Source organism: Sardina pilchardus, chromosome 7, assembly GCF_963854185.1.
Source record: "Sardina pilchardus chromosome 7, fSarPil1.1, whole genome shotgun sequence".
NCBI classification, from domain to species: domain Eukaryota; kingdom Metazoa; phylum Chordata; class Actinopteri; order Clupeiformes; family Clupeidae; genus Sardina; species Sardina pilchardus.
In genome coordinates, this window is record NC_085000.1 from 19,172,442 (window position 1) to 19,197,224 (window position 24,783).

General features: G+C 43.4%; 1 protein-coding gene across 1 annotated transcript; it reads left to right on the plus strand.

The window, feature by feature from the left end:
• The first annotated feature begins 1,094 nt into the window (after nt 1–1,094).
• Nucleotides 1,095–23,688, plus strand: prkar2aa (protein kinase, cAMP-dependent, regulatory, type II, alpha A). Its single transcript, XM_062541089.1, has 10 exons — nt 1,095–3,161; nt 14,045–14,080; nt 17,499–17,635; nt 17,810–17,916; nt 19,275–19,428; nt 20,066–20,167; nt 20,255–20,329; nt 21,822–21,887; nt 22,034–22,172; nt 22,632–23,688. The coding sequence occupies exons 1-10, from the start codon at nt 2,903–2,905 to the stop codon at nt 22,754–22,756; spliced, it is 1,200 nt and encodes a 399-aa protein (XP_062397073.1). The 5' UTR covers nt 1,095–2,902; the 3' UTR covers nt 22,757–23,688.
• Nucleotides 23,689–24,783: the final 1,095 nt, after the last annotated feature.

Sequence of the window (24,783 nt, forward strand, 5' to 3'; positions counted from 1 at the left end):
ATGGATCTATACAATATTTATTTGACTTCAAAAGAAACATTCTCTCTGCACCTCAACTTATAGCTAGTCCCCATAGCACATCGTCTGTACTGTAGGCTTTTCTCTCATTCTTGGTGGTTTCATAGACCCTGCTTTTATCCCATCAGCTCTCTCACATTTTATTCACATCCAAATTCATGCCTATCCTTCATGCCTAAGCTACAATTACACATTCTGATGCTGTCCTACATTGCGCCAACAGATGGCACTCTTAAATCAAACCACATCCAAATGTCATGAGAAAAATCTCTTAATCTCTACCTAGGCTGACTTTAACAATAATCTTCTAATTATCCTATTGCATCATAGGCTTCGCTCAGCATACATAAGCTAGTGACCCTATGCACAGGCAAAACACGACATTATGAAAAATTCGGTTAGGCTCTCTTCATTATTGTCTCAAATTAAGATTTGTAGGATTTGTATAATAGCCTGTCTAGATAGTTGCGGAATACTGAAGCGTCTCTTCTGCAGCAGAAATGTGGTGCCCACAAGACCATAGTACAAACTGTTGTTAGGCCTGGGCCTACTACTGTACTTCAAGGCTACTGTACGTCTGGAAATCTCTGCGCCAGTGATCAAGGCGCGCTTCTAGAAAAGGCATCGTGAGGTGAGGATTAGTTTGACTGCGTCTCTGAAACGTGGACAGCAAAATTCTCTCAGCTCACAATGGAGTCATAAAATTCATGCAAGTTCTTTGCAAGACATTAGTCTTTCACAATATTTACGTTCAGTGACACTGTTGTCCACTCGGCATCATGATAGTCGAGTTACAGGCTACAATTTATTCCACTAAATCCTGAATGACGGAGTGAGGGTCAAGGTTTCCGGTTAGTTATGTAGGCTAGCTACAAACAGAAGTGAAACCCTTTTTGTTAAATGGCTCATCTTGTTATTATACTTCTTTATCTTCATCTTTATTTTAATGGTTATGTCTCTTATCTAAATCATCTGCCAGTCCAAAAGTGACTGGGTTGGTTGTTCGTGATTGGTTGTTCGATACGTCAGTCAGGGTTTCCCGCTGTCCTTGTGCATCAAGTGTGTGGCCACGCCTATCGAAGAAGCTCGTGTGGAGCAGCGGGGTGCCTCGTACGGAGGCAGGCAGAAACGGACTAACGGCGAAGTATCAAGAATTTAATAACTCAAACACGACTATTTTGTGTCAATCGGGAAACCTGCAGAAGACGTCAGATCTGAAACCGGACAAGTCCAAAGTCTGCAGATTTTTCCTTCGGCGTTCCCTCCGCAGAAGCTCGCAATTCGCCGGGCGCGGGTTGATTCCTCTCGCTCAGGTTTCGACAGCCAGCTAACTAATTAGCTTAGTAGTTTACATAGCTCACTGGTTGAAAACCAAGGAAGTCACTTTTGTCCATAATCAGTTCAAGTTTATGTCATTGGTACGTTCTCTGAGAATTGTTGTATTGCTTCTCAGACGAAATCGTAAACAAACAGCTAAACGATACCGTTAGCTAACGTTACCTTTCTGTCACTGTTGTCCCACCCCTCATGTATCTGACAGGCTGCTGTGAACTTAGCTAGCTAGCTAGTTAGCCGACTATCTTGGCCCATATCCTGTCAGCTCCCTAGCTGTTGGTTTAGCGGGCGGTACTTTGTATTTTTGCCGAGGAACACAACATTATCTGAACTTTCTGACTTTGGCAGCTGCATTTCACGCAGTACCACGTGCAACAACAGTATTTGACTCCAGCAGTGCTCGTCTGAACGAAACGAGTGGGAAAGAGGAAGACGGGAAGTGGATCTCGCTTGCTAGTAGGCTACAGAGTGGTAGGCGAGGGACTGTGCGCCTGCAAGGCTTTCGAACGTTACGTTAATTGACTGCCTGGTAGCTCTGGAATTAACCGTAGGAAGGTAACGTTAACTGATTACCGGCTAACGGATCACCTATCGAAGTTGAAGTAGGGAAATAGATAGTTTTTTTGGCTAGATTTCTGACTATTCACAGTTTTGTTTTACGTGTTAACGTTAGTAGGTTGAGATTTCCAAGACATATCATCGATATTTTGTCAGTGGAATCTCAGAATCTTCGGTGCATCTCACGTTACTCTTGGACGTAGCTAGCAAACGTTAACGTTAGTTACCTGATGCTTTTCGCTAACAAGCGCTAGCTAGCGACTCTATTGAATGTAACAAAGTTAGGCTAACGCTAGCATGTGAAGGTTAAGATTTGACCCAACAAACCCTTGTGTCTTCATAGCTCCCTGAGTTACGTTAATCCGCGGCCCAAGCCCTGCTACAGCATCTGCATTTTGCAAGTGTGTCGCCTACCAAGCTAAATTGTCTGTCATTTGACAGGTCCCAGCTGTAGGTTACAAGAACTTATTTTCTGTGTAACGTTAGCTGGGTGGCTTGTCAGTCTATAATATTTTGATTTTATTGAGCTAGTATAAGTTTGTTCGTTAGCTAGCTCCCCAGCAAGGCAACTTGGGAACATTGAAATCACTATCTATCTAACATTACCGCAAACTAGCCAAGAGCTAGGACAATTGATTCATTTATTCTGATAATCTGTACTGGCCTGGTGATTATCCACGCCTTTCCACACACCAGAGTTGTTAGCGTTATGTCAGTTATGTTTGATCTATAGTGTCAAGATTTGTCAGGTTAAGTTGAGTTGGTTGAGAGTGCGAACTGTTACCACCGCTCCTTGAAGCTTGGCTAGCTCCATTTGCTAGCTTACATTTAAACCTAGCTAGGCATCTCTCGTTACTGCTAGAAAATAAACGACCCTCATGGACTAACACAGAAGAAGTAACTGGTTAGCAGAATAACAGTTTTCTTCAAGAAACTACACGTACTTCAGAGAAATATACAACTTTATTGGTGACACAATCTCGGTACAGAAATGAGTATCGAAATTCCAGCCGGCCTGACAGAGTTGCTACAAGGCTACACCGTGGAGGTCCTCCGGCAGCGACCAGCGGACCTGGTGGAATTTGCCGTGCAGTATTTTACTCGTTTGCGGGATACGAGGAGTCAAGATGGGGCTGGCTCCGGCATTCCTGCCAGATCAGGTGGGAAGGGAGTAATGTTTGATGGCGAGCCGATGCAAACAGAGTCCAATGGGGACGAGGATGACGAGGACGACGACTCTGACTTCGAGCGTAAGTACTAAACCTTGGCCTCCCTCGCTAATGAGTTTGACCGTTAATATTGTTATAACAGTTCAGTGGGAAACTAATATTCTTCTGCAGACACTATCGAATCTATTGCAAATTTTAATGTCAAACCATCTAAACTGACCTGCAAAAGTAGAAGCTACTAGCAAGACATTTTTGAGTTACCAGCTATCTCAACATTTTAGAGCTACCTTTGCATCCGTTGCAGTTCTTGTTGTTATTGTCTTAAACATACAGATGATCAGCTTAATTTTGGATTCTAATACCTTTTCACAAGGTGTGAGCCGTTGTTTGAAGAGCACTCTTAGCGAGAGAGCTTAAAACCTGATTAAAATAGTAATACCTACTGCAGTCTGTATGAGGTTTCCCTTACGCTAGCCACTGTTGAGTGATGTATACGATCACATAAGTGGCTGCAATTTCTGCGTATTTTTCGCTTAAATGCATAAATGCACAATCTACAAAGGATTTATACAGCTGGACAGACTCCCCTAGTACACCCACATTGCCATTGAACCATTTGCGATTGTAGTGTATGAATGACTCCTCTTGTAGCCTACCGTTGTTGCCATGGCATACGATGCAGTCACATGAATGGCGCCCAATCTGTCATTGAGAATATTTGGGCAGATGCTATTGAATCCCGCAACGTTCAGATGCTTGTCCGTGATGCCACCGAATAACATTTCAGTGTAGGACGTGTGCACGTATCGTTTGTAACCACCACATTTTCATTGAGAAAGTGAATTGTTGTCATGGAAACTGCTAACCCTTACCTTCCTTTAGGCCTCCTTGTGATCTAGATCTACTTGCAGAATTATTGCCCTGGGGGGTAGGGGGTTGCAGGTGCAATTGGGCAAATAATTTAGTGAATGTTGTGGCCAGTAGACTTGTCTGACTTGTACTGTATGTTATGCATATGAGTGACGAGTGAAGTTCTTTTTACTTACAATCTGGAGGTTTAATGGGTGAAGCTATAGAGGGGAGCAGACTTTTTCTAAGTAGACTTTTTAAACACACACACGCACACTTACAGAGATTATGCAGTGCTTTGCTCGCCCGAATTCTTGTAGTCACATATGTGTGACTGTGATAGTGGCTGGTGGGTGGATTTGTTATAGCTTGCAGAAGGCAGCGTGTTTATAGTGCCCTTTTAGGTATACAGAGCTTTGTTTTAACTGGTGTGAGCGAGCAGTGGCTCAACAGTCCAACTGTTGGGGGTGTGATGCCCTGTGTTACTTACTCTGGAGAGATGAACGGACCCACACACAAACCATCTGTCAATTCCAACCCTATGTGCTCTGGTTGTGTAGTGACCAGAATTGTTGGCAGCAGATTTCTGGATTTAATCACATGATATAATCATGTAATAAGGATATATAGTGAGATCAGGGTGGAGTGTCTGCCGTAATGTATGTGTTGTAAGTAACTGTGTGAAGGAGCAGCTATGATAGATGACCCCCTGCCCTGCTGCTCTATAATAATCTTTGGTTGGCCAAGTTTACTGGAAGTTTAGACTGTCCAAAATAAAATGGCTGCAGTCATTGTGTATTTTAATCATTGTAATAATTTGACTGTAGACATTTCTTCTATGAATTAGAGCTAGTCATCATATCAGCACTTGTTAAGTCTAAGATTGACAACTAGTCTGTTATTTATTTGGGCATCAGTGAGTTCTGCGTTCTCCAACAGTGGTACAGAGGGACTTTTATCATGGAAAAAAAAAACTGTAAATACTAAAACACACTTAAAATATCAAAGATTCTTAGTTAAAGTTGTTTGGTCCAGTGTTAAATCATGTGTGGCAGGTGTGTATGCACTTTGTCATCGATGTTAATCTGAACTTCAGCACTTCCCCATTCTCTTCTTATCTGCACCTGGACTGGAGAGAATGGGGAAGCAGAGCAGAGATATGCCACTCACTGTCTCATGACCTGGCCAGCCTTATTTAGAATAGAGAGAGGTCAGAAGTCCTAATAAACCCACTAAGCCTAACATCCTTCAGGCAGTTTGTGTGTTACTTGTTTTGTTAATGGTAGTGCCTGACTACCACTGCCTTTTCGCTCACCCTCTCCCTCATGATTACAGCACTACAGCAGTCTCTGTGTCCTGTTGAATTGTCCCCAGTAGCCTAGTCATATCCCTTTGTGTGTGTGTGTGTGTGTGTGTGTGTGAGAGAGAGAGTGACGTACTCTTCCCTCAAGCCGATTAGTGCAGTTGGCTTATGGAGGGGGGTCATGGGGACAACATGCGGGCAACGTCAGAAGGCCAGTAAGGATACACCGTGTGTGTGTGTGTGTGTCTGTCTCTGTGTGTGTGTGTGTGTGTCTGTGTGTGTGTGTGAGTGCGCGCCCGTGTGTGTGTGTGTGTTTGGCGGGGACTGTGTTTGTGAGTAGCTGAATATGTTAAGTGTCTTTGTGATAGCACACACTTGCCGAAGATAATCTGGGGACGACAAAGTTTCAGAATGCTGAATTGCCCGTTCATGGTGGTTAAAAAGCATGGTGGTGTGCTGATTGGTCATGTTGTGTGTGTGTGCTTTGATTGGCTGGTTTCTGACCTTCATCGCCACAGTGTTCAAACCCAGCAGCCTCCACTCGTCAAAACAGATTAGACTGACAGAACCAACCTTGACTCCTCACAGCCGAGCAGATAACCAGGACGTGAATAACAGACCGTGTAGATGTGTGCACAACATGTCAACCTTTACTGTAGAGAGGTATTCCAAGTGCATGGTTTAGTGACAAACCAGTTAACTCGGAGTCAGTGGTACACTTCCTACACACCTACACACCAACTCTGAATTAACTTACCCAGGTTTTTCACTAAACCACGTACCTGAAATACACCCTTGCTCCCTTTTCAAAACGTACAGATACTACATGTTCCAGAAGCCCCAAGCTATGTGCACCAGGCATTTTAGAGTCAAAGCTTTGGAGGCTGATTTGACTAGTTTGTTGATCTCATTTCCAAGATATTTCCAAGACACATTGTGCTTTCTCTGAATCTCCGGTGCCCTGTGTATACATACACACACACACACACACACACACACACACACACACACACACACTCTCTTTCTCTCTCTTATACAGAATGTGAATGCCACTTGGTTGAGGGCTCTTTGCGTAATCATCAGACTGCAGAGGGTTAACTCCACCAGCTTACAGAAGGACAGGGCCACTGCCTTTTATGGGCTTGAGTCTGCCAAAGAAGGAGAGCGCCAGAGGGGGAGGGAAGGACACCCAGCGTGAAGAGGTCGGGAGTGATGGATAAAGGGACGGAGAGAAATTCTGATTGGATCTGTTTTGGAGGGAAAAGACAAAAGCAATAATCAATGCAATAATTTCATAAATATGGGAGAAGAGAAGAGAGGAGAATAGAATGGTATGCAAATTGCCATTCCATGTACATTGAACAGTGTAGTAGAGAGATATATAAGTATATATAGGTATATATACTGTTTGTGTGGTGCAACTCCATAGAGTTGTGCCTTCCTTCTGAAGGCAGCAGGACTTTTTGTCCTCTGATTGTTGTCTGAAGTTGTGACATGATGGAGGCTCCTTCAGCCTTCATTCAGCAACAGTGGCAGGTTTGCGTCTTTCTTTACCCTCATTCATAAAACAGTGCTGTAGATCCCAAACCAGACCTGTGAATCTGGGTGCAGTCCTGCTGTTTAAGGGGATGCCTCTGAGACAGTTGGCCTTGTTCTGTGCGAGTGGAACTCCACAGCGCCTAACACAGAAATGTAGTCCACTGAAAGCCTGACATACAACAGTATTGCACGTTTTTTTTTCTTCTTTCTTTTCTTTATTTCCCTGCACATGACCAATGACATTCAACCCCCCACCGCTGTCACATACAGTATATTTTTTGTGTTGTGGGACATGGTGTCAAATACAGCTCCCCCAATGCTGCTAGTGTGGTTTATAGGGAAACTATACTGCGTGTATTCTCAGCACAAGAATAACCTGCAACCTGCAACATGCAGCATGCAACAGAGTTGAATTGAAGATTAATGCTGTACCCTCTCTGGGGTTCCCCTCTCTCATGTGTCCTATCAGTAAGGCTGGGGAGTTGAGATCACCATGCGCTTTTGTACATGTGTCCTACGCCCTTCACGGTCCTGTCCGGTTGGGGCAGATAAGAGCGAATGCTGCCAGCGGGGAGACGAGGCTTGCGATACTGTAGTGTGACTTGAGTCTGTCAGTTTGTCAAATGTCACACATTTGTGCGCTTCAATCTGTCTGTTCAGGTTCATTATTACATCCTGACACTGTCATGCACATATTTGTAATACGTTTGTTCGTATGTTTGACATTGTTAGCAGTGACTTTAGAAACGCAACACACACAAGCTACCAAGGAATATTATTAATGGGCCATTGAGATGCAAGTTCTCCTCCCACAAACCTTGTGGTGTCTGGTTTTTGAGTGGTTTAAAAGTTCCCAGAACAACCCATTTGGAATCAGTCAGTGTCTGGAATTCCTCATAGTAATGGACTGACTTGCAGTGGCATAATTGCCACAACCCTCTGTTCCACTTTTCGTTGTTATTGTACAAATTAAGTCAGGTGATTTTGCTTAAATGTTGTCTTTAGCTCAGATTATAAAATTCTTGTGCTGACTATTAGTAGGCCAAATGTCCATGGAGAACTGTGGTTTGCAATGCAAAGGTTATTATGGGCTCTTGTGTATTGTGTAATTAGCCAGTCAGTAGACTGCTTTGGACAATGCAAGTTATTCAGGATATATCAAATGAGCTTCATCCCCTTTTGCTACACTGATGTTTAGTCGGTGAGTGACCAGAATTAATTTTATGCTCAATGTTAAAAATGGATACAGTTACAGTCAGAAGCTGATGTCCATGCTCTTTTGGTTTCGTTTTTTGTTTGTTCGCTTGAATCGCTTCAAGCCTACGGATACAGACAGAAGAAGCACATGTATCCATTTTCATATAGAAAGGAGCATAAACTGCAACTGCACTTGTCTGAACAGCCCTATATAGGCAATTACCGACCTAGCAACATATGGTCTGTCACTTAGTATGTTTGTGTGGGAACTCAATTTTGAAATACAGTCAACACGCAAAAAACCCTGCTGTTGATTACTGTTAAAGACTGTCTTCAGTACATTCGGTACACATCTATCAAACCTAATAGGGCTGCACATTTAATCGATTGTGTCATATCATGGTCATTATTTTGGCTTCCCACAATCAAATTTGTGTGATTTTGAGCGATATTAAACATGCATGCTCCACCCATAGAACACTCCGCCACCAATCAAATTGAGAGCTCCGGTGTGACAGGAATGTTGAAAAATGAACATTCTAAAGAATATCTGAGGTGCGTTCAAATTCGCAAACATACTGTAGGCGAACGTTCGAGGTGAACATGTTTTCTTGTTAAATTTGAACGATTTGGTGTTAACCTTCCATTCTAACAGTAATTGCATTGTTGCTTTCGACAAACTCACGTCCAGTTCCACTGTATGTTCGCGGCGCACCACCTCCTCAGACTGTTTGCGATTGTTAGCTAACGTTCGCCAAAAACTGAAGGCTAACGGAATACTGTTTGCGAACGTTCGCAAACGTTTGCCTATGTTCGCCTAAGTTCGGTGAACTTGAACGCACCTCTGGGTTCGTTGAATTCTACATAGAATTTTAGAACCTTGAATTGTTGCGGAATGGAATCTTGTGTTAGAATGTTAAAAACCCACACCTTTTAAAGGTTAAAGCTGACCATGTGTCTGCACTCATAGCAGTACGTTGGGGAGACACCTGCAGGAAGGAGAATGTTGGAGAATGAGCAAAGTTACTACGCAGACATGGGGTGTTTGATAGCAAGAAGTTAGGTTAGAGGTTTGTGCTTACTGTCGCACAGGCCATGTCCATGTTGCGTTAAGTTAGTTGCCACTGTAGCAGTGATGCTACTTACCCTCATTGGAGAAGGCTAGACACTCTGTTGATGTGTGTTAGCAAATCAGGGTCGGTCTCATGATTTTGAAAGCAACATAATTTGTAACATTAAGTCTTCCTTGGTAAACCAATCCAGGGGTTCACCTTCTGATACACTAGCATCGTTAATGTTCAAATAGGTTACCTATATGTATCAGAGAATCTTTACACCCCTAGGCCTATTTTACGCCCCTGTTGCATAACTAGACAGTGTTTCCCCTACAATGTATTCAGCAGTGGCGCATTGTAAAACATTGTAAAAGCACAACAACCAACGTCATCATTGAAAATCTTTTCTGAAAGACTTCATTAAGTTGCATCAACCCTGGTTTAGCCAATCAGGACTTGAAGGCTGCATAAAGATTAAGTTTTAGGCTATTAGAAAACTGAAGACAAGCGGCGGCTGCAGCAGGCAGCAGCCTATACGTTCTGAGACAGTAGGCTTGGCTAACATGATGGCTACATCATAACATCCCATCCATCGGAAAGCCAAACAATTCAGTTTACTCTGCCTGGTAGTAAACCAGACCCTGGAATCTTTCAGATTAAGGGTCTGGCCACGAATAATGAAAATGGCCTAACTCGAGGGGCAGCACCAAGCATGCATTTGAAAATCTCACTGCACGCAATTGGATAACACTACAACCAATGTTTACCCATGACTGATTCTGGACCTCGACGCAATTGGATAACACCACGACCAAAAACGAAAGTTTTAGCGCTGTATTAATCAGTTTAGCTTGCCCACTCATTTTTTGGTTACACAGGTTTCTGAGGTAGGAAGTAACGTGCATCATTGCTCATTGCCAGAGTATCTTGCGGACATGATTCAAATAGAGCTCCACAGTCCCGCCCCTCCTCCGAGAGAGGTGCTTGTCCGGAAGAAAATTTCTCATTCATTTCTCCCATTGACTTCTGGAAAAATCCGGATATAAAGAGTTTTAGACCATGCCTTAGGCTAACCAGCTACGATGTGACTCATAAGCATATAACTTGTAATTTCGAGTGAAAAAATGAACAGAAAATGTAAAAAAAGCGAAAGGTACAAGACTGTGTACATATCTTAAATTCCTAGTTAGAGAACTCAAATCCCAGGATGCTTTGCAAACGTAGGCCTACACACATTTCCAACATTTGCAGCCTAACCATAGTTTAACATGGTTCCATATTAATCTGAGAAAAGAAGATGATTACTTCCTACCGTTTCCATTGAGTAAATTCAACCTTCAAGATGAGAAAACTGTTCTTTTTCGGAAGACCACACATCGGTCCTGACAGCCCTGCTGCCATTTTAAGTTTTGAAGTTCCAGCGAGACGCTAGCCGGACGATAGGCGCGGGAAAAGTTGAGTACAGTTTGTTTGGGATTGCCATGGCAACGGCGATCTCTACCAATCAAAGGCTCTGCTTTCACCAGTTTTACACGGTAGGGTGTTGGGTAGTGTAGCACTCTCTCGTTAAATCGTGAATAAAACATTGTTTTCTCAAAAACAAGGTTGATGCCCCGTTAACTTTTGACATCTATATGAGCCGGTATAATCGCTTAGTCACATCGTAGCTGGTTTTACGTCTACCATGGACGGTTACGATTTTATGGCTTATTCTCCAGTTGTCAATGGAGAAATTGTATTGGATTTTTACTTCCGGACAAGGCTGTGGGCGGGACTGTGGAGCTCTATTGTGCTCCCGCGAGAACTCTGGATTTGCAGGGAAGGAGTTAGCGCCAAGTTGCTGTGATAAATAGTTGGCGAGAATATTAACATTAAACTTGCCTGAATCATAGGCATGTAAAATTCTGCAGTGCACAGCCCATTGTTCTCGGTGAAATATCTCACTACATTCAATGCATAGCAACCCGTATATCAGAATAAACAGCAGTCCATCCGGTTTTCAAATTATTTTCTCCAATTTAGGGCCGACATTATAACATTCTAATATGTCAGTACAAACATTTCTGTACATTGCTTAGCCATAGAGTCTCCCACCGCCATGGCCTGAAATAGGAAGATGTAACATCTATAGATAATGGCCATTACGTTAGGCTACAATTAGATTAACTAGCTGAACAACAGAGGTGACCACTTCTGTATAATTTCATGTGCTGAACTGTAGCCTACATTATTTTTTACTAGGCTATTTCTGTTTGTGAAAATATGCTTTGTGGTTGTCAACTTATTGCAGTATCAACACAACTATTCCACCTTTGTGCATGGCTAAAATTCTAAAGTGCAAAATAGTTTAGGCTATAGCAGAAATATCTGAAATATTTCTTCCATAGATAAAAAAAAAAAAAAAGAAAGAAAAATGATAGTGTAACCTCTTAATTTCTTTTCAAAAAGCACCAGATTGATGCTTTTAAACATTTAAATATTAAACATTTTCTTCCAGGGGGCATGCCTGGAACCCCCCTAATGTAGCTTGATTACAACTCTCATGACAGAACATGTGGAAAAAGAATCTAGGAGAAACATTGTTCACTTCATACGACAAAATCTGTCAGAAGACATTACTAAAAGAATAATCTATAAAATGTTTCTGCGGGGGTGGCTTACTGTGCTCGTCTTAATTTTGAGCACTGTAGTGTTTAAGCACGTTTCAGCTCATTTTCAGCTAAAATGATATGTCCTTGTTTTGAAAACATTTCCTAACCAGACAAAGGGTGCTGTGCTGCTGCATTCTTACAATATCTCAAACCTGATTTAGATCAATGAACTTCGTCAAGCAAGTTCTGAGATCAGAGTTCTAGATAAGGTTAAATAATGTGAATCATTTTCATTTGGAAAAGCAATTAAATGTGTACACAAACTTGATGATGCCAACAAAATGTTTTGGATGTATTTTAGGCTATTATGAAATAAAAGAAGCCATTGCTGGCCTGGGTATCAGCAGCTCAGAGTTTTAGGAAGAAAAGAGTAATCTGAATTGTATAAGAGAAATGCAATGGTGCATGCGTATGACAGTGTTGTGAGAGAAGCCATATTCACACATAACTGTCCTGAATATTGTGCAGTCATGATTACAACATCCTGAAATTACCCTTCCTTCAGATTCAAACCTTGCTTGAGCAAACAGTTGGAGTCGTGACCCATTGTATGGAACTTTTCTACATTATGAACATTATGGCAGACCGATTTTGCATCACACCACGCAAAACTAGCAAAGAGAACTATTTTAGAGCTAAATTGCAGCCTGATCTGGCTGTATCACAGGGTCTCCTCCTTAGACTCCTGTTTTTGAGCTTACAATCTAAACGGGCACTCAACAGCTCTCAGAACAGACCTTTAGGTGGAACTCTGTCACTGGCTCTGCTGGGAAGGTTTAGTGATTGGCCACTTGTTGCACTAGCCTAGCACAGCACAAATGCACCCAAATGCATTGGCACACATGTCATTAGGGGTGTAATGGCTATGGTGGAGTGAAATAACGTTGACTTCATAGTCGGACGTGGCCACCCTAATTTTTTGTCATTTTGTGTCATCTCTCAACTGTTGTGCCCGTCCTATTTCATTTAATGTCGCATGTTTCTTTTTTTTTATTATTATTTGTGTGTCCCCACTCTCATTTCATTTATCCGTCTGTCATGAGTGTTTGAGTGGGTGTTGGGGGAGCACTTTGGTAGGGGCTATGTTGTTATGGTGATGAGTTCTCCCTTGTATTTTGTAGTCATGGCAACTTGAGTCTCCAGATATTCCCCATACGTGATGGCAAAGTGAAGTGCTGCCTCTCACCACACACACACACACACACACACACACACACACACACAGAGCCTCTTATGCCACCTGGGTTCACCCGATCAGACCTCTACCAGTTTTGACTCATACAAGCATTTTAATGTTAATTGTATTGAGTCTTTGTATTTCTTGCATGAATTGATTCATTTGTAAATCGATGTGAGCGCGATGTACAAAATTAGCATTTTGAAAAGTGATGCTAGTGCAGCTATATTATCTGTGCGGTTATATTAGTCTAGCTTTTGTTGAATTCCTTTGTTGTTAAAAATTCATGGCGTGATTTAGAACTAGGCTACACAAGTTGGAAGACTTTTTCTTCTCATTTAGGCCCAACTCTTCTTTTGGCCTTCCTCGCTTTCTGTAGATTGGTTGTATTTATGACTAGTTCAACCAAGCATGAATAGACGGCTTTAATTCTCACACCCATCTTACAGTATATCTAAAGTAACTCTGTTGTAATTATATTGCCCACATGATTGATAACAACCATAACTCCACTCCGTTGGCCACCTGGCAGTGCATTGTAGATGTGTGACATGGAGAATTGTAAGTGTCAAAGTCTACTGCGGAGATGTAAAACTGCCGTGGGTGAAGGTCAGAGGTGTGTGTATGGTGTGTGTGTCTTGTGTGAGCGCTTCAGTCGCACCTTGAACATAATGGATTCTAACAGTCTAGTAATAGAGTGAGAGGGGAGCTGGAGAGGGAGGGCAAGAGAGGAGTGCACCCGGGGTGGCCATCACCATTGACACGGCCATGTTAATGCATCATAGTCTTGTGTGTGTGTGTGTGTGTGTGTGTGTGTGTGTGTGTGTGTGTGTGTGTGTGTGTGTGTGTGTGTGTGTGTGTGTGTGTGTGTGTGTGTGTGTGTGTGTGTGTGTGTGTGTGTGTGTGTGTGTGTGTGTGTGTGTGTGTGTGTGTGTGTGTGTGTGTGTGTGTGTGTGTGTGTGTGTGTGGACAGACCGAGACAGTTTGGCTTGCAGCCCTGCTGGCCAGGCTGTGAACCTTGGTTCTACCCTACGGTCAAAACACCCACACATTACCAACAGAGTGGTGTGGATTGTAGAAATGTTCTGTGTGTGTGTTTCACTCCGTTACACTGTTTTTCAACACCATCCATGACCATCTGAAATTAATTTCTCTCCCTCTCTCTCTCTCTCTCTCTCTGTCCCTCTTTGCAGCCCCTCCTCCCAGCAGATACAACCGAAGAGTGTCGGGTGAGTACTGTTTGACGTCAGTGCTGTGGCCATGTGATCAGTGGGCGTGAGAGAGATCTGTGATAAAGGCTCTGTGCTTCTCTTGGTCATTTTCTCGTGCTGTGTGGTACAGTAATTGCCATGTGTTTGTGTGTGAGTGTGTGTGTACTGTATTTATGCATGTTGTGGTTAATCCCATTATAGCTAGTTTTGTATGTGTGTGTGTGGTCATTTTGCTCCTCTGACTTGGGTTAACCTTGCAGTCTTTGTCGCTGTAAAACTCCACTGATGCAGAGGCTGTGCTTTAGTTTCAGGTCGGCGATTGGTAAAATGTGAAATTGCAGTAGGCATGACATACCTTTTTTGTTTCTGTATTGGGCACAAACAGTCTTTCAGCTTGAAATTGCCAAGTGCTTTGAATGTAGAAAATGGTTATATAAATGCAGGAGCAGACCATTTACCGTTTTTCAGTTAGGAAGCGGTACGCAATCATGTCATGTCCCCAAGCTACAGCCTGTCTGAACTCGAAGAGGTAGTTATTTAATCCACACGGAGTTGAAAAGGAGTTTAAAAAATCAGCCTCATTATTGAATAGTATCAAATCTTGGCGTAACTGAAGCGGTGCATTCGTGTAGCGCCTGCTGCAACAGTTAGCCTCCACTTTAATGAATGGAACTGACTACACCAGACGTGATAGCTAGCTGCACACCTGGTGTAGCCTTCCTGTTAGCCTTGAAATTCTTAGAAGGTTTGAAATATTAACATTTAGCCTGCATCATAATGTGTTCTTGCATAATGCCATGCAACGTGTGTGTTTTTTTTTTGTTTTGTTTTTGAGTTACCAAAGTAGTCATTCCTGCTGAAGTGGTGTGTATCTCGGCGTGTTAATTAGAGGTAACTGATCTGGGCAGTAGCGTAACACGAGAGTCCTCCAGCATCACCGATCCAGTACAACAGGTCTGTTCACCTGATGAGGGATCAGTGAACAAAAGCCACTCGAGATGAACTGATGGCCCCACCGCGACCCAAATCGCTACCCTCGTTCATTTACAGAATAGAAGCTCCTATTTTTTAAGACTTTGCCGAACTTGATTTTTCAGTTCAGTGTTCAGTTCTCATATCTCCTGAAATCATCAGTTGTCTTGTCAGAGTGGAGACACCCACATTAGTTTTTGTGCTTGTCACACAAGAACATACATGTCATACATTCCCTTTTTTTCCTGTTGCTCTCACTGCATTTGTGATAGTGAAGGTGCTGGTACAGTTAAGCTTGGAAGTAGAAATCTATGTGCTTTCACACTAATGTGAGGGTCAACAGTCAACACCAGTCACCTCTCAACCTGAGATAACCCAACACAGCATGGTGTAGACTGTTCTGACCGATATTTCATCTGTTTTTACACCTCCAAGATTGAGTGCAGTTACTCCCCCAGGCCCTGCTGGCCTACCCACAAGGGAGTTTCATTGTGAGTGGACTTAACCAGCACTAGAGTGCTCTCAGAAGGCCCTTTCACGCTCAACGTGTGGCGATTAACGTCCGTATTTTGTACGTACGTTCTACCCGGTGATGTCTTCATACCTCCGTCCGTATTTTACGTGTCAATGCATAGCGCTCCCACTTTTTCGTGTGGTATTCCTGTAGTAGTGCTCGGTATTGCAACGTTTCATCCGTTTCATCAGTTATCGTAAGCCCCTCAATTTCGTGTCAAACTACGGACGAAATCAACGTAAAGAACGTTTGAAACACTCCACGCGTATCCGTATCCATATCCATATTTTACGTTGAGCATAAATGGGCCTAGAGTCGGAATAGCTTCAGGAAAAACTTCGGCACTCACGCTGAGGAGGAGACCGCCAAAGAAGCAGAGGAGACCTGAGACTAGAGAAACTTTTAAAAAGGGATCTATTGTATATTAAGGAGGCGAAGAGGATGCCCACCCCCACACACCGTTGTACCGCTTACCCGTTTTACCCCTTACCTGTTGCCATCCCTGATATACATGCTTGATGCTTCCCGATAGCTAATTTGACTCAAGATTTGACTTCTTTCCTGAACTAGGTGTTTTTAATGAGAATTTCAGTCAAATGTCCCGTTTTATTGATCAGTGTTACGGGGTCCTATAATTAATCATTTGAACTGATCATGTTTAGGCGATATGGCCATTTTATCGCACATTTTAGAAACTATGACTTTGTAGGACGCATGCATGGGCTGCCCGCAGCCTGACCCTCTCATTAGTGCCATTTCCCTGTCTACCTCCACTGTGTCCACTCCCCCCCTCTTCCCGTAGTCCTCCTCCTCAGGTCCTCCACACACAGCCTCTTCCTCTGGTCATCTGGTCCAGTTTCCTGGGGCCTCTTCCCCTGGCCCTGCGGCTTACTGCAGCCTGATATAGAGCAGAGGTCAGGGAAACCCTGCGGCCGGGACATTTTGACCTGGCAAGCTGTGTTTGATCACTGGCTTCTCCCTGCTCCACTGCAGAGTTTTAAAACCTGCTCTCACTCTCTCTTCCTCCCTCCCTCCCTCTCTCGCTCTGTCTCACTCTCCACAGGATAGTGTTTGAGAGCTTGTGGAACCCCAACTTATTTGGGGACACAGGACAACATGGTCTGCGCTTCTGCACAGTGCAATAAACTGTTCTTTTAGAACAATGGTCCATAAACTGCACTGATACTCCAGCATACGAGGGTGGTTGTATCAAGACTTGAACTAGTGTTCACAGGTGCGGCCTTGTGCATGACTGGCCTCTACTGGTCAGTCAGGGAAGCTACAGGCAGCTACGGTAGCTCTTCGTCTGGCCACACAACTCGTGGAGCCCCCTCGGTCACATGATCTCATGGACATGGTGCCATTGGGGACATCTGTGACTGTGACGACAAATAGTGAAAAAGCTGGAGTGTCTGTTGCCAGTCTCAGTGCCCCTCCCCCACCTCCCCTTTGAATTCTGCTCATTTCCTTTTTTCTTTTTTTTTTGTAACGTTAATTTCAGTGATTGGTTATGTTGAAAATGGGGACAAGGATGCAATTTTTGAATTTGATTCGATGATTTTTGAATGAATCTTCAACATAGTTCAACAAACTTCCGTCACAGGATTGGGATTTCTAGCAGTAGCCTCAAAAATGTGCAAATTTGGAAGAAAACACTCAGCCCAAGTAGTCAGATGGGACAGTGTAAACTCGACGCTAAAGTATTGCCATTATCATGATGATTTAGATACATTAGAAATGCTATTTTCTAGTTTCTTACTTTTTACGTGTGTGTGTGTGTTTGTGTGTATATATGTATATATTTGTTTTGTTTTTTTACGACAGACTTTTTTTTGTCAAAAAAGCCAAGCGTACTCTGCATCAGTGGCTGGAGCTAGTGGTGTGTGTGTGTTCCCCCTCTGCCGTGTGATGGTGTGTGTGTGTGTCTGTAACGGTCTGTTCTGGCTGCAGTGTGTGCGGAAGCATTTAACCCTGACGAGGAGGAGGAGGACACCGAGCCGCGGATAGTGCACCCCAAGACAGACGAGCAGCGCTGCCGCCTACAGGAGGCCTGCAAAGATATCCTACTCTTCAAAACGCTTGACCCCGTACGTACACACACACACACACACACACACACACACACACACACACACACACACACACACACACACACACACACACACAGTGTTTACTGTTATACATCCTGCCGCATGCAGTCTTGAAGAACTCTTGGGCAACACACAGTGACACGGCATGCATATATATTTTTTTCTGAACAGGAGCAGTTCTCAGAAGTGTTGGATGCCATGTTTGAACTGCGGGTGCAGACCGATGAGCATGTCATCGACCAGGGAGAAGATGGTGACAATTTCTACGTCATAGAAAGGTGTGTGTGTGTGTGTGTTACTAGCTCAACATCTTTCAGTCCCCCGGTAGCCGTATGGGCTGTGAATGGGCGTCTGTCGTACTCTGCTTTAGCTCCCATTAGAAGTGAATGGATGTTGCCTGCTGTGCCGATAGATGTAATTTTACTTGTCCATTAAGTGTAGTGGCAGAGCAGACACTGTTACCCAGAATGGATTGTGGAACGGAGAGGCCATGCGTATCACTCACTGTGCCGCTGCCCATGGAGTCTGTGACCCAGATGTGTCTGGCTCTGTGATAAAGCAGCCGGGCAGCAAGCACAGTAGGAGCATCTGTGTGTGATCTGACCGCTAACACGACTACATCTGGCCTGATCTAGCCCAGGCGGTAATGGAGCGTTCTAAATGTGCGCCAGTTATGGGAGGGCCTCAGCGTCAGAAGCCCAGTTAGCGTTAAGACGGGTTCACATTACACCACTCTCATAGTAGTCGGATCGCTAACAGATTGGGGGTCTTGACGTCTTCGTTGGTTCAACATCACACTACACGAGTGGCTGTGTATTAAGCCAGTGGTTCTCAAACTTTTCACAATGAGTACTACCCTGGAAATTCAGAAGTTCCCGCGAGAGCACAATTTGAATTGTGTCCGCAAGATACTCTGGCCACGAGCAATGATGCACGTTACGTTTACCCCAACCATCTGGGGTAACCAATCAAATTGGTGTATCTGATATAGGCCGGCCAGGGGCGAGCTAAACTGATGATAACAGCGCCACAACTTTTTGTTTTGGTCCTATTGTTATCCAATTGCATCGAAGTCCAGTAAACATTGGTCATAGTGTTATCCAATTACGTGCGGTGAGATTTTCAAATGCATGCTTGGTGCCGCCCCTTGAGTTGGGACATTTTTATTATTCGTGGCCAGACCCTTAATCTGAAACATTCCAGGGTCTGGTTTACTACCAGGCTAAATGTGTACCACCTCAGAGAACAATTGACTCCCAAGTACCACCCTTATGACCAGCATTCATATCTCCCAGAGTACCACAACAGAAAGACTGCGTACCACCAGTGGTAACCGCTCAACAGTTTGAGAACCACTGTATTAGGCGCTTCCTCTAATATGCTAAAGATGATGGTGCTGACCTGTGCCATTCAGGCACACTCAAAAGAAGCGGGAGGGCAGTACAGTAAATGTTAAAGTGCCATTCAGGAGCCAGCACAGCAGAGCACAGCAGAGTGCAGCGAGCCTCATCAGTCAAGACGTTGTTCCTTTTGTGTACTTGCACATTTGGACAAGAGTGAGTGTCCTCTCCCGGTCACGGTCTACTGTATGGATCTAACCTCTGCTCGCTCTCTTCCGCTCTGTTCTCTCTCGCAGGGGCATCTTTGATATTATGGTGCGCAAAGATGGCGTGGACTGCTGTTTTGGACAGTATAATAACAAGGGCAGCTTCGGAGAGCTGGCGCTCATGTACAACACCCCCCGCGCCGCCACCATCATCGCCAAAGAGGAGGGGGCTCTCTGGGGCATGGTGAGTACACTGCTGCCTTCAACTCCCCCCCCCCCCCCCCCTGTTTTAGCCTCTGTGTACATTTTTACACACAAGTTTGCCATACTTCAGATCACTCAGGTACCACGCACAGCCTGATTAGGTGCAGTTAGATTGCAGGAACTTTGAAATAGCAATAAAAAGGATCGCTCTACCGGACACTGTTGACTTTTACTTGCTTTTATTCTTTGACTTTTACCCGCTCTGAATAAAAGTGAGTAAAAGTCGACAGTGTGCGGTAGAGCGATCCTTTTTATTGCTTTGGCATACTTTAGATTATTTATAAGAACCCTATGGATACTACCACTGAGTTGTAAGGCTATTTTGAACTTTGTCAGTGGTTGGTAAAAATGCAGACATTTATTTTACAGTAATGGTAGGCCCACATACATTGTTTCCTGATTGCACATGCTGTTTTTAGTCAGTTTGTAGTTCAGCCGATGTAGGAAGTAACGTTAGGACTCAATTGCAATTTTGCTCCCAAATGACCGTTTGAACCCAATATCAACCACAAATAGACCCCAGGTTGTTTAACTTTGGAATTTCCCTGTTAGTAGAATCTGGCAAGAACCTTTGCCTTCTTTTAGTCTGAATCTTATGATTGTGAATGTTCCTCCAGGACCGGGCAACATTCCGCAGGCTGATCGTAAAGAACAACGCCAAGAAGAGGAGGATGTATGAGGCCTTTGTGGACATGGTGCCCCTGCTCAAGTCTCTTGAGGTGAGTAGCGGGAGATGTCCCCAAGTGTCCCACTAATCTCTGTGCTTGTTTGTCTGTCCCTGAGTAACTCTTCCCCTCTTCTCCTAGATGTCTGAGCGCCAGAAGATTGTGGATGTTTTAGGTGCCAAGGCCTTTCAGGATGGCGAGAGGATCATCAGGCAGGTTAGTGTGACTACATGCTCCTCAAAGTATCTCTCTCTCACACACACACAGACACACAGACAGACAGAAGAGGAGGGTGGCGGCATCATTGTTGTTCATCTACTGTTGCCATCCATTGCGTCTCCATCCTGTACATCTCCTTAAACCACTTTGCAGTCTAAATTGATTTGTATGATGGCACATCTTGCACAAGAGGCATTTCAATTTATTGAGGAAGACTAGTGCAGGGCCCGTTCACACATGCTATTCCTGTAGAAAACCAGCAGCCCAATTACATGCCTACAAGTTGCTTTAAAAATAGGATGATGGGGACGTCATTCCAGCTAAGCATTCATTAATGAATACTGAATATTGAATTATAATACATTATGATAAATGTGCAGTGAGTAGAATTTAAACATGGCTGCATGTGACATGTTTTACAGATTAAAATGGCACAAGCCTAACAGTTGGTTTGAGTTAAGACTATATTTTCAGTCTATTCAATAGCTTGGTGATGGAGAAGGCAACTTATGTGGAAAGATGTGTGAAATTTGCAACGATATGACTCGGAAACAATCTCTGGTAGTCTATAAGGGACATCCCGCATGTCTGCCACTTGTTGCAGCTGATCAAAAGAATAAAATCCTAAAGCTTTGAGTTAAGGCTATATGGCCTATGTTTAGCCAATTGAATAACTTGGTGATACTGAAGACAAACCATTTGGTGGAATGATGCATCATCATGTGAAATTTGCAATCATGTGACTCAAACCCAATATCTGGTAGACTATACTGTAAGTGACATCACCTTTTGTCTGCCACTCGTTGTCTGTAGCTGGTCCTGTGTGGCATTCCGAAACGTCCTTTAATTCGAAACCGCTATCGCTCTTTCCAATTCGGGACCTTGGAGTCAGAATTGTAGTTTTTAATATTATTATTCAAAGTCTAAAGACAGCCCAAAGTATCCTGGGCTATTCATAGTCAGTTTATTGCACATTTTTATGTCATTTTGAATAGCCAGTGCATACCCGTGTTGGTTGACATTTTGCTGCAAAATCCGCGGAATCATTTTATGCAAGCAAATTGCATACAGGGAGCCAATGCGTGCTTCTGTGCGCGATACATTAGCAATACATTTTGCATTACTTATCCAAACTTGCCACTGCACTTAACGCATGCCCGTAGCTAGACATCTGTGAAATTCAGTGAAATCAATCAGACTAATGGTTCGAGAGATATGCAAATAAGACAAACGGACAGACAGACAAGTAGATAAGTTCCTGTCATTTATAGATGGATGCCAGACAGCAGATTTGACCAGCCTCTCTAGCCTACCTTTACCATCTGGTGCCCCCTTGTGGATGACTTGCATTTTTGAAATTGTTCTGGTTAATCTATAGTGTGAAGTAAGTAACCATAGGCAACACCCCTGTGACTGTACATCTGTATCGCTGATCTGCAATAGTGTTGCTCTGGTTTTATCGTAAACGGCTGTGCTCTTCGTTCATCAGGGCGATAAGGCAGACTGCTTCTACATTGTTGAATCTGGAGATGTGAAAATCATGATGAAGAGTAAAGTAAGTCTCTTTGCTCACACACACACACACACACACACATTGATTGGCTTTCATTGGCTGTGGCATGTATTTCTGTACATTAAGAGTCTTAAACTGACAATGCCCCCCCCCCCCCCCCCCCCCATCTCCCTCAACTGCCCACTCAGACGAAGGCAGCCCAGCAGGACAATGCCGAGGTGGAGATCACGCGCTGCAGCAGGGGCCAGTACTTTGGAGAGCTGGCACTGGTCACCAACAAGCCCCGCGCCGCCTCCGCATACGCTGTGGGAGACGTCAAGTGCTTGGGTAGGCTTCCTTCACGTGCCCTCGAGTAGGGTTCAGACCAAAGATTCCCCACGAGACGAGACGAGACGAGCCGCAACGTTCTTAAACCATGCAACTGCGACTAAACATGTTGAATGCTCTGCGACGACTTGCAACTTCTGATTCACACCGCTGCAACGCAGTCTCGTCATGTAGGGAATCTTTGGTGTGAATTGGCCTTTACGGCTCAGAAAAACTTGTACATAGTATATTATTATTATGTTTACAAATGGCACTACCGTAATTTCCAGATTGTTAGCCGCAGTATATGGTATTGATATGATTTTGTATCTTTTAATTTGCATAAAACACTGTCCTGCGGCTTATACACAATGCGGCTAATACACAAGAAATTACTGTAAACCAATTCAGCAATCAGTCATATAGCACCAGATCAAGTCTGACGTGTGTGTGTGTGTGTGTGTGTGTGTGTGTTTGTAGTCATGGATGTGCAGGCATTTGAGCGGTTGCTGGGCCCCTGCAAGGAGATCATGAAGAGGAACATTGCTCACTACGAGGAGCAGCTGGTGGCACTGTTCGGATCCAGCATGGATTTGAGGGACTGAGATCGTCGTGCCTTATGCACACACATACACACGCACACACTCCAACTCACTTGACCTGTTCACCTCTTCTTTATGCTGATATGTTCATGCGCGCACACATACACACACACACACACACACACACTTTCTCACTACAACTTTGTGCGTTAATTGGCACACAAAGTTGACCTGCATCGCAGATACCTGAACTCTCTCACACACAGACATACTTTTTAGGCACACTCCTTTTTACACCGACATACACGATTAAACATCCCTCAACACATAGAAAGATCACATTGCACGCTCGCGCGCACACTCCCACCCACACTCACATGCCCCCCCCCCCCCCCCCCTCCCTCCCCATTTCAGCCTGTCAGTATGAAATAAAAACATTAGCCGTTTGTCTGTGTCCCTGAACCAGCTTGGACACACAAACACATGATCACAAAGCCCAGCCAAGGACCCCTCATCCTTCTTCCCCGTTCAGCCACCCTCTACTCTGTTGCGCAAGAAAAAAAAAAAAAAGAAAGAAAGAAAAAAAAACACAGTAAAAAGTAAAAAAAAAATGCAAGAAAAAACAAATATAAAAATGAAAAATAATCAGTTTAACTCAAATTTTAGAGGTGTTTTATGATGATTCAAAGCTTTGATAAAAATTTATTTAAAAGAAATGTTGTTCCCACTTCTGCTCTTGGTGGTTGAGTTAGTGCTGGTGGTTTTCATAACGGTGGCCCCTTGATGTTTGGGTCTCTGTCCTCATCACAGAACTCCACGTTGTATTGATTAATGTATTATAATAATAATAATTATTATTATTCCTCTATATTGATTATTTTTGTTTGAATCTGTTTATCCAGCTGGAGGTGGTGTCACAAATGTAGTGCTCATTCCCCCATCATTCTGGATGAGTTCTCCTCTAAACAAATAAAGCAAAACATTTTGGTACAATGCTATTGGTTAACTGTTCATTTGTTATGCGTGTTGTTGGGAAGGACGGTTGGCGACAAGCCCCCTCACAATGTTTGTCATCCTCTCGAGTCCTTTGCTCTGTTTTTGAAGTTATCTCCCAGCAGTGCTGTAGTTCAGTGAATGTTATAGTCCAGCTTGTTACTGCCCTGGTTCACCAAAATTCTTTCCAAACTGCTTATGTTCATAGGAGAAAGCTATGATGGGGAAAAAAACTGAGTCCAGGGGGGTATTCCATGTATGTGGTTTAGTGACAAACCTGGGTAAGTTAACTCAGAGTAAGTGGTAAACCTCCAAGAGCCCAACGGCATTGTGTTGTTAGGAGCCATACAGCTCTTCTATTAGAAGATTTACGTGTGAAACTAAACCATGTACTTGGAATAGTGACCCATTACTTTCCTTAAGAATATGACTAATTCCTATGGACAATTTATTCCCTATACTGGACTATTTGAACTTTCTGACATTAAAAATGACCTTACTGTACTGTAACTGACCCTAGGCAGATGGGTTGGGCCCTTGAGTCATGGATCTGTCCGAGGTTTCTTCCTATATTTTCTCCAACTCAAGGGAGTTTTTCCACGCCCCTGTTACTCATAGGCTCTCTCTGAATGTTTAAGCACCATGAGACGTGTGCTCTATAAGTGAAATTAAATTGAGCATTTGAATTGTACTTGGAATATCCCCCAGATGCAGCATACCAAAAAATGATCCTGAGGCTCAAATGCTACATGCAAAAAAGTAGCTGTGTGTCTGAGGGTCAAAGCTGAAACCCAAAAAAGTAAAGTAAAAACAAAATCACGATCCTGAAGAGGGAAATGTGGCAAATTATGTACATATGAACATTTTCTGAAACCTAGATTTTTTTATGAGTAATACAAGAAAAACATAAACGAACGCTAGAATATATAAGAACCCCACGGATGTCAGCCATATAAGAGTGATTTGTTCATTCAAAACCTTTGACGTGTAACATGACAAAATGGATTTGTTATTTTGTCATTGCCATGGTGTTGAGATATTTTGTCGAGTACATTAATTTTTCTTTGTTTATTTTACAAAAGAAATGAATTTCTCAT

Bases quoted from the DNA above. Each gene is read 5' to 3' on its own strand.
- prkar2aa (XM_062541089.1), top strand. From the start codon at position 2,903: ATGAGTATCGAAATTCCAGCCGGCCTGACAGAGTTGCTACAAGGCTAC. The intron at 20,168-20,254 runs GTGAGTAGCGGG...CTCTTCTCCTAG, and splicing joins CCCTGCTCAAGTCTCTTGAG to ATGTCTGAGCGCCAGAAGAT. The intron at 22,173-22,631 runs GTAGGCTTCCTT...GTGTGTTTGTAG, and splicing joins GGGAGACGTCAAGTGCTTGG to TCATGGATGTGCAGGCATTT.